Source organism: Vollenhovia emeryi, unplaced genomic scaffold (assembly GCF_000949405.1).
Source record: "Vollenhovia emeryi isolate VEMERY1.0 unplaced genomic scaffold, V.emery_V1.0 DF939136.1, whole genome shotgun sequence".
NCBI classification, from domain to species: Eukaryota; Metazoa; Arthropoda; class Insecta; order Hymenoptera; family Formicidae; genus Vollenhovia; species Vollenhovia emeryi.
The window spans coordinates 985,926-995,833 of record NW_011967230.1 but is presented as its reverse complement, the minus strand read 5'-3'; the positions used below and the strand labels follow the sequence as shown (position 1 = coordinate 995,833).

General features: G+C 46.8%; 1 protein-coding gene across 5 annotated transcripts in view; it reads left to right on the top strand.

Annotated features, from left to right (window-relative positions):
• Nucleotides 1–8,829: 8,829 nt before the first annotated feature.
• LOC105567564 (RNA pseudouridylate synthase domain-containing protein 4-like) overlaps nt 8,830–9,908 on the top strand; it is a 5,371-nt gene continuing 4,292 nt past the window's right edge. For 2 of the 5 annotated variants that reach the window (XM_012022507.1, XM_012022506.1), the window contains exons 1-2: nt 8,918–9,137; nt 9,207–9,524. In XM_012022507.1, coding sequence (XP_011877897.1) covers nt 9,323–9,524 — 202 coding nt within the window. In that variant the 5' untranslated portion in view covers nt 8,918–9,137; nt 9,207–9,322. The other 3 variants (XM_012022510.1, XM_012022508.1, XM_012022509.1) reach the window with 3 other exon arrangements.

Here is a 9,908-nt window from a genome sequence, read left to right as displayed (position 1 = left end):
TGCTATAAGCGGCGCATTCGTGGCTACAAGACACCTCAAGGCGCTCCCGGGGCGCAGCGGCGACTCTTTTAAGACCGGGCATGAATTGCACTTGGACAAAGGCGTCGCGTACCCGCGAAGATTGGCCGCCGTGAATTAATCGGGGCGATTAATTCGAATGCCACCCCTCCACCCCTCCGCAATTCAACAATAGAACTTTCCTTCCGGGGTAACGGACGTCGGAGCGGAACGTGCCAAACTTGACACTCACGCATGGAGTCGCGGAGAACTCTCACCTTCCCGTTACGCGACAATGATCCAATTGTAAATCGGTCGGTTAATCGCGGTGGCGGTGATCGCGTACGAGGGGGATGGGGAGGGGAACCGATACCCTCGTGGAGATGCGCGCACCGGAAACGGGTAGGGTTACCTGCTCGGTACAGACGCATAAGTCGTGATTTGCGACGGTGACGCGGCTGCTGTCGTTGATCTCCAGGTGTATCCAGACTTTCTTCCTCTTCTCCAACGGGCACCCTCGTGGAGCGGAGAGATACGTCGGAGAGGGATGAGGTTCGGAGAAAGAGAGAGAGAGAGAGAGGAGAGGAGAGAGAGAGAGAGCGAGCGAGCGAGAGAGACAGAGAGAGAGAGAAAGAGAGTGGAAAAAGTAGAGCAGGTCTGTCGCGTTGCCGAGAGAGGAATCGATTCTCGCGCAGGGGGTAGTTTCGTTGAGAGAACGAGAGTACGAGCGAGCGAGTACGAGCGTGTGTGTGTGTGCGTGTGAGAAAGAGAGAGAGAGAGAGAGAGCTGAGGAGGTCGGCCTCTCGCTAGCGCAACTAGAGTGGTTACTCGTCTCTTCGTAGTCTGACGGCTCTCGGGACCCCGGGGTCGGCCTACCCCGCGGCGCGCACGCGTCCTTTCGCCGCCACCGTGTATATTGATCGGACGACGTCGACGACGCCGATCCGGACGCCGACGTCGCCTCTTCTAAGGAGAGACAGCGGCCCCCTTCGGGCAAGGTCACGCTACTCCACTCTCTCGAGTGGCCCGACCTGCCCGCGTAATCGACAACTCTTAAGGAAATTGTGGAAAATGATAAACGTTCGTGCGTGCGTGCGTGAGATGACGTTAGTCCCGGGGCGAGATTCACGTTGGCTCAACGTCGAGACGAAATTTCCCAGCGACTGATCCCGCGAGGAGCCCGGTCGGCGACCCGCGTGTAGCGCGAAAGATCTAGGAGGAAGCCCAGTGGAGAGATAGGTCGGGGTGGGTTGACCCAGGTCGCGTCACGGGTTTCAGCGGCCAGTTTCGCGGATCTCTGTCCGACTGTGCTTATTAATTAATCTGTGTTTAACGTATCGGCCATCTAATCAAGTAATGAACGCGCCTGTACGGCGCGGCGAAGTCCACTCGACTGTTTAATCTTATTTTATTTTGTACAATCTTGTTTTATCTAACAATACGCTGTTAAATGTTTTGTAGCGTTAAATTTAACTCGATGAGCAATCGCCACTACGCCTACTTAAAATGTTGTTATTCTTAACTACCGCGTGCAGCTGAATCTATTATTTTAACATGAATGGTAGTCAAGAAAACAGCCATATCTTTTATTCGATTCCTTTTAAGGTTTCTTTGAACTCTGTTGTTTAATTAAATTAACGACACATTGAGTGGGAGCAGTGGCGACGACTTTGCTTATTAAGTTACGTTTAATACCACAAAATCTAACAGAACGTTAATAATTCTTGACAATATCTTTGTCATTTCTCTACATTTGAATACAAAACGAGATTTTTTTCGCGGGGGTTAATGCAGGAGATTTAATTAATGCGAGCTCTCCGGCCGGGAATTGGCAAGGATCAGCGTCTCGACGTTTTTACATTATATTTTATACGGTTTTTTATTCGACGAAACTGAGCCGGTGAATTTGAATACCTCGGGTGGGGACTTGTTATTCTTCATCGAGCGAGAGATTTACGCGCTCGTTAAATGTAAAGCCGACAATGTTTCGTAGATCCTCAGGAGGCCGGTTTTTAACAGCTAAACGACTCCGTTTAGGAGTTCTCCATTCGGGAGCGCGATGCGCCGTAATTATCGGGGGAGGGCCCCCCCCCCCCGGTCCTCGATAAATGCTTTCCTCCGGCGAAACTCGTTTCGGCACGCTTCAGCTTCTACTCGCGATTCGGATTCGGAGAAAGTGAGAGCGCGAGCGGCTCGTCGGAACTCGTAACGTTACTTCATCGCTGCGACCAAAACACACGCACGTACAGTACGCGCGCACGTCCGGACAGAATTAGGGCCCGAACACGCGAAAAAATTTTAAGCGGCAAAACTCATTGCTAACCGAAAACGACCAATGGGAGTCGAGAACGTAAGCAGCCATCTTGAACTTAAGCAACGCCGAAAGTCCCGACTGATTGAAATTCTTAAGTCTTAGGCCCGGTCTACAATCAGTTGTTAGTCCCAGTCTACAATAGATGATTTAAGCCCTATGTCTTGAGAAATTGACCAATCACGGTCAAGTATGAGTAGAATACGCGACTGTGATTAGTCAATTTTTTAGTAGACTGGGACTCATTGGCGATCGGATCTAAAGTTTTTGTGTTTCCAGCTTGAATGTCCAAACACACGAAAAAACTGAAGCAGTAAGACTTAAGTTAAGGGAAGTGTGGGCCGTGGCACACAAACGGCCTTAAGCAATAAAACGTAAGCAGTAAACGAATGGACCAATCATAGTCGAGAATTATGACAGCCACTGCCATAATTCTTGACTATGATTGGTCAATTCGTTTACGGTTTACGTCTTATTGCTTAAGGCCGTTTGTATGCCACGGCCCTGAAACTGGAAACACACGAAAATACTTAAGCAGTGAAACTGAAGACTTAAAAATTTCAACCACTCGAGATTTTCAAGCTGGAAACACACGAAGAAACTTAAGAATTTCAACCAATCGAACTTTTAAGCGTTGCTCAAGTTTCAAAATGGCTGCTAACGTTCTCGACTCTCATTGGTCATTTCTCTCAAGTCTAAGTTTTTTCGTGTCGGCCCTGACCAATGACAGTTAGAACGTAAGCAGCCATTTTGAAACTTAAGTAAACGCTGAAAATTCCGATTGGTTGAAATTCCTTTGTGTGTTTCCAGCTTTGTTTTGTTCGCGCAAAGAACAGGCGAACGGAGTTTCGGGACACACGTTGCCTTGAAATTGCAAATGACGATTTCGCCCGGGCGGTACAAATTCCGAGAGAAACGTCCCTCGCGCACGAGGAATCGCACGACTATGCGAAAAGACGACGCCTGAGAACCGCTGCCGCCTGATAAAGCGGTATTATTTTGCATCGTTATCGAGAATCGTGTGCAGCCCGCGCACATACTTAAGGGTCAAAGTGGCAGGCCATCTCGGCCTGCAGAGATAAACGAAAAACAAACACGCACGCGCGGACAAAGGAGGAAGACTTCGAAATTTAATCCTGCCTGATGCAATCGTCTTCAAATATTTCCAGACCGTCCCCCGAATGTTCGCGACGATAAACGAAGACGGATCTTCCAATTGCGACTCGTTGTCGCGGTTACTCGTAATTTCTTTGAATCGCTCCTCGACTCTTAATTACTTTTGCATTCGATCGATCTTATCGGAGCCGACACTTCCATTATCTGTATACGACTTCATATCTTCTGTACATAAAGCCTCATCTACAATGTACTTTTTGCGCCTAGGGCCGGTATTCGTAGTCGGATCTGATATTCAAGACCGTCTTCAATTTATCTAAAGATGCTGTATGGAACATTTCATTGCCTACCGAGTATCTAAAGATCTCAAGACGGTCTTGAACATAAGATCCGACTATGAATACCGGGGTTAGAAACATTCTAGTTTGTATGAGCAAAAAATCAAAGCTTAAAAAATTTGTCAACGTACGATTGTAGGTACAATGCACGATGTGCGTACAGTTTATCAACTTGCACAAATTTCTTAAACGTATTTATCGGCTGCGAAACGGAATGTTTCTAGAAGAAAGAGGGCATTGTAGATCAGACTTAGGAAATGCAAGCAGTACCTGATAACATCAATGCCCCTTTTTCGGAGCAAACCTTTCGAAAAGTTCCGAGAATCTTTGTTCAACTCTGCAGCCTGACGCTCGCGTGCGCTCGGGGAGGTTCTCGCATAGGAATGTATTTACAAACACGAGCTGGGCGCGTTATTGCCGATCGTGACGAGGTTGAACAACGACTAGAAAATCGCGCCGAAAGAATGTTATTATCTACGAGTTCTTTTATCGACGTATTTGCAGTGGATCTACCGCTGTACAATCTAATCGCAACGCATATACCGTTTTCCGAACTAACACACGGCTATCGGAAACCACTCTGGAAATGTACTGGGGAAAAAATAGCGGGATTGAATCTCGCGAAATTGGATTAATTCTCATTCGCCGATATCGGCTGAGAAGACCCTAAGGGGGATAAATTCGTTCGAGGGGTAGGTCGATCGAATTTACGTAAAAATTTCCGATCGCTCTCGACGTTAATAAAGCAACGACACGCCGCGATTAATTACACATGCGTTGTAATGTCAGCGCTGATATCTGTAAATCGCGATCGCTAATGAATTCTCGGAGTGGCTATTAGATGACACAGCAATCGGCAATTCGCATGCTAATGCAAACGTCACGCGAGATACTTATGTTCGCTTCGTTTTTTTTTTGCCGCAAGTTCAACGTTTCGAGTTTTCGCACGGGTTGTATGAGAGAAAGTATTTTCTTTTATATACTACAGATCAATTAAGAGATGCCAATTATCCAGAGTTGCTTCTTCGTAACCTAATAATATATAAAATAATTAATATATAACAAGTAAATATGCACAGGACACACAAATTGCCAGCAGGAACATTGCGTTCAGTTCTTCGTACGGCGGTTAAGGCGAAAAAATAATTCTGCGGATCGTTTAACTACCTGAATTATCTCAGTATACGTAATTTTCCAGCCGAAAGCACGGGAGTTACGAAAATGTGTAATTAATGGCAACAAACTGAGGGGGCAAAGTAAATTCAGCGGGCTTCTCGAGAGCCTCCATAAAGATCTTAATCTTTTCCTAAGGCGAATCGGAGCTCGACCGCAAACTTGGAAAACGTACGGAATAAACATATTCCCATCGTGAATACGTAAACCTCACGTACTTGGCCTGTCGTGGACGTAAGGCAAAGCAGAGAAAAACTTACGTCATATACCTTCACGACTTAAGTTTACGGAATCGTAAACACAATCTTTCTGCTCAGGCCCCAAGGCTGGTATTACATTTGTCGCATGACAGATTTTTCAAGTGTGTCGATTGGCTGCAGGATAGAAAAGTTGTATCTAAAACTTTTTTAACTTGTAGCCAATCGACGCGCTTAAAAAATATGGCAATTATTTAGATTAACATACCCCCTCCAATAAACTTGGGCTCGATATATATTATAGAGGTCACCCTTCTGACCTGCAACTTTTGTTTAAAACATTTTTCAAAATTTTTTATACCTGGTGAGATATTACATATAATTGCATATAATTCATCGACATTGTTTTGCAAATAACTTTTTAACAAACAACGTTCGCAAACTAAAACCTTTTGCATGTCACTCAGGAGGGTTGCCTCTATAACATATGCCAAGCCCAAGGTTCTTGGAGCGGGGGGGGGGATGTTAATATAAATAATTACCAAAAGTATGTCGTACGACAAATGTAATAGCACCCTAAGTTCGGAACAAAGAGCGACAGGAATTCGAAAACTCCTAACTCCGCTTCTAATACTAACAAACGGCTCGTTGTTTGTTCGACGCTTCGGGGAGGAACGCACGGTACACGTGTGAAACAATTAATCGCGATAGATGGACGACGTCCAGTAACAATACAGCTAACCATATGCCGTACCTGAAACAATTTTTCCCGGCATTGGACTACGAAATGACACGAATGTCATCGCCGGCTGTCAAATCCTGCCCGTCAAGTGCCAGCAATTCCTGCTCGTAGAACGTAGAATTGCTCGTTCTCTCGTCACAAAGGAGAGAAACCGCGAAACAAATGCCTTATTACGGTCGCGGACACGCATCGGAGTACAGACGCGACTGCAGGCGAGTCGCTTCGCTAAAATAGACCGGCTTGTCTTCGCGGCGTTTCCTCGACTTCGTTCCTTTCCTCCTCTCCCGATGCAGAGGGTGCAAGCAAGAGCTATCCGGTAAAAATTGCAGGAGACGTTCAAGGATGAGAACGTGCGTTCGGAGCAAACAGCGGGCCCGTTCGTTCGGTCGTTCTTGTTCCCTTCCCTCTTCCGCCTCGCGGACGGTCCTCTCCGTGTCGCTCTCCGGTCATCTCCATGTCGTCCACGGAATTTTCCATAGAAGCGGGGCGCGCGTACACGCTCGTACACGCGTCCTATTTCTGCGCCGGGTCTAGGAGCGCAAGAGCGCAGCTGAAAATAGCAAGCAGGTCCGCGAGAACTGCGCGGACCCAGGGGTCCGGCGGTTGACTCGGGACCGGCTTTCGCAGGGCAGCTTCGTTTCCTCCGCCGGCGGTGACGTGACACGCACGCGAGTCGTCGTGTCGTTGCGAACGGGAGGGAGGGACAGCGAGAGGGACATACGCTCATTTCCGCAGGAGAGCGAGGGGTCCGTGGCTCGCTCGTTGGTTCGCACGCATGCATGCATGCACGCATGCACGCACGCACGTACGCACTCACGCACGCACGCCCGCACGCACGCACGACCGCCCCGTCGTGCCGTGTCCAAAATGGCTGGTCGCTAAAATTAGCCAGCGAACGACGTGGGCAGAGAGGTTATGGCAACGGCAGGAAAAAAAAAAGAGCGATTGGCGATTCAATTCGACGCGACGATCGCCGTTAAACGGACCGTTAAAGTTGGAGAGCTCGCCGGGAGACCGGAGAGAAAACTTACCTCGTTGTCGAAGTAAAGTCATATAAGATGGTATCGCCCTGCTGGACGGCCGCTTTCTAGCGTGAAAATCCTTCGCTCGGAAGAGCCGAGATACGGAGACAGACAGATCGCCCTTTCTGCCCCGAGGAGCAACCCGACACGCCGAATTGCGATGCCTGGGCCCGCGGTGTGCCTATCGACGTAGTCGAGCTTGCGGGATGACTCGCTTGCGCGACGGAGAATCGGAGCGCGATGGAGCGATAAGGACAGAGCCGGCGGCGGCCTTCTGGTGCTCTACGTCGTCACTCCCGGTTGCCTCGCGGCGCTGTCGACGAGCGAGGTTGACGCTGCTGACTGCTGCTGGTGGAATCGCGCGGTGATCGGCGGGCTCCTCGATCAATCGGGACTGGAAAATGGGAGAGTAATCGAGCGCTGACCGACAACGTTACAAATCACGTTCGTTGCGCGATGGCTACTGCTTCGCCGCGTGAACGTAGCCGCGGCCGCGAGCGCCGCGAACGCGGCTCACTTCGCGGCGTTTCGCGCAGTATTGTATCGATGACTCCGTCGGTAAGGTCGGTAATATAAGCGAGTCCGTCGATGAAATCGGATGTATTTAGTCCGGACTCGCACCCAGGGGCAGAGCGTGTGGTGGTCTCGACTTCACCCGGGCCATTGGCGGTCTGTATATTAATATGTGATTATATTATATTGTATTATAAGGCAGAGAATATATTCTCGGCTTTTTAGTCAGAAATTTACTTTGTACTTAGGCCGGTATTCATAGTCCGTTCTTATACAATTTAAGATGATGTGTTTTCAACCAATCACAGAGCCGTATAATTTGAAATAAGAATCGACTATGAATACCGGCCTAAAGGCCTGTGTCCACGGTGCTAGAACTTGGTCCAAGTTCTAGTTTCGAGAAATCTGTAGCCAATCAACGTGCAGCTATTCCATAAAAGCTGCAAGTTGATTAGCTACACGTTTCTTGAAACTAGAACCATTGACCTTAAGACAAGCATTTTTTTCACTAGAAATGACAAAACGCGCGCTTCGCGCGCGGTTTGTATTTGAACATTGTATATTTTTAAGAATTTGTATGCATGCAAAGAAGTTATTGCATGCGCAACGTCAATTAAAAATAAAAAGTAATTTATCACTCACTGATACGATTCGCAACAGCAGAGATGCACATCGTTAACCATATATGGTAAACTGTAAAAATACAAATATGTACACGATTATTACAGAATAATTATGTGAAATCTAAATTATTGCATTAAATATACAAATCTTTCAGGAAAAATATATTTAAAGGTCTGGGACAATTTAGAATTCCTCAGTATATACCAAATAAAGTATGCTGTGTGGGATACGTTCAAAAATAATTTTTAACATTTAATATAACATTTAATTAAGTTTCATCTTAACTCAGAGAGCCGAGAAGCGACCACTTCGATCTTAGCTCAGAGAGCCGAGATGTGACCTATTCCATCTTAGCTCAGAGAGCCGAGAAGCGATTAACTTCGATCTTAGCTCAGAGAGCTGAGATGCGATTACTTCGATCTTAGCTCAGAGAGCCGAGATGTGCTACAATTAGCTCAGAGAGCCGAGAAGCGACCACTTCGATCTTAGCTTTTCTTTCTTTTTTGTTCTCTCTCTCTCTCTCTCTTGTTCTCTCTTAACTTTCGTTTAACTATATAAATAAAAGATTTATATTTGCAATATACATTTGCATATTTGCAATTTTATATGTATACAAAATACATTGGAACACGTGGAACACATGCGGACAAAAATTACTTGATTACTTAAACATAGATGCTTTTTGACAATATGACCCGAAGCGAATTAACGCACCGCACCGTACAATATACATACACGTCGTTGATGTATACAATACATTTTTTTCTGTTTTGCGGTGTACAGCAACACAAATGCGCGGCATCTCGCATGACTCGCATCTCTCTCTCTCTTCAGGTATCTCTGACGCGCATCAACGGGAATCGTCGTCGTTCACCGGTGAATCCTGCAAAATAGAATAGTATCTAATTTAAATTAGGAAAGTAAAGAGACAAAAATATCGCTCGTTCTTTTAAATGACTAATTGTAAGGTAGATTAGCGCCCATGTTGCCTCGTCTCAATTATCACGTGTGGTCGCGTCGAGTTTAACCTCAAAGCAGCGAACGACGGCCTCTGAACCGCGTGAAATGTGGACTTTCTTAAAAGAGATTGACAAGTTAATATAAGTGAGAGACGGAGACGGACGGAGCAGAGTCATGCGTCAAAAGTCACAAATTATTACAAGCTGATTACAGGTTGACGGCACGTTAAATAATCCCTTTCCCTTCAAAACAAAGACGACATACCGCGGCTCCGTCGAGGGATAAAGTAGAGTAAAGGAAACGACCCCGTGAATCCGAATCGGGAGGCAATGAGGGGCGCGATGACGGTGTTCAGAAGCGTGCGACTCAGCGAGCTCGCGGTGGCGTTTCGCGCGTGCCACAGGAGCTACTGCACGGAGAGCTACACGACGACGACGAACAAGGTGGTCCATCCGTACTGCCAGATTCACCCGTGGAAATCGCTCGACGAGTTCGCCAAGGATTTGCTGAAAAACGTTATTTACAACAAAGGTGAGAACGAAGGAGAGATCGTTCTACCGTCGGGATCGAAACGCTTTTGTCTTCAACAGAAAGAACACAGCTGTTTTCGTTATATGATTGACGAATTTATTAGTTAATTTTGTGACATTTAAGCGCTGGTCTACAATACATGGAGTAAGCTGGAGTAAGGGATAGGAGTAAGGGAAAAAATCCATTTTATTTCTTACTCCTACTTCAGCTCTTAGGCTTACTCTCGGTGAATCAAAATGCCATCAATCAGTGTTACAAATATTTAAAAAATTGTGCCCGTACTTCAGCTTCCTTACACCAAAGGCTCGAAGTTAGGGCTCTCCCTTACTCCTTACTCCACGTATTGTAGACCAGCGCTAAAGCCCAATGTCCACGATGCTAGAA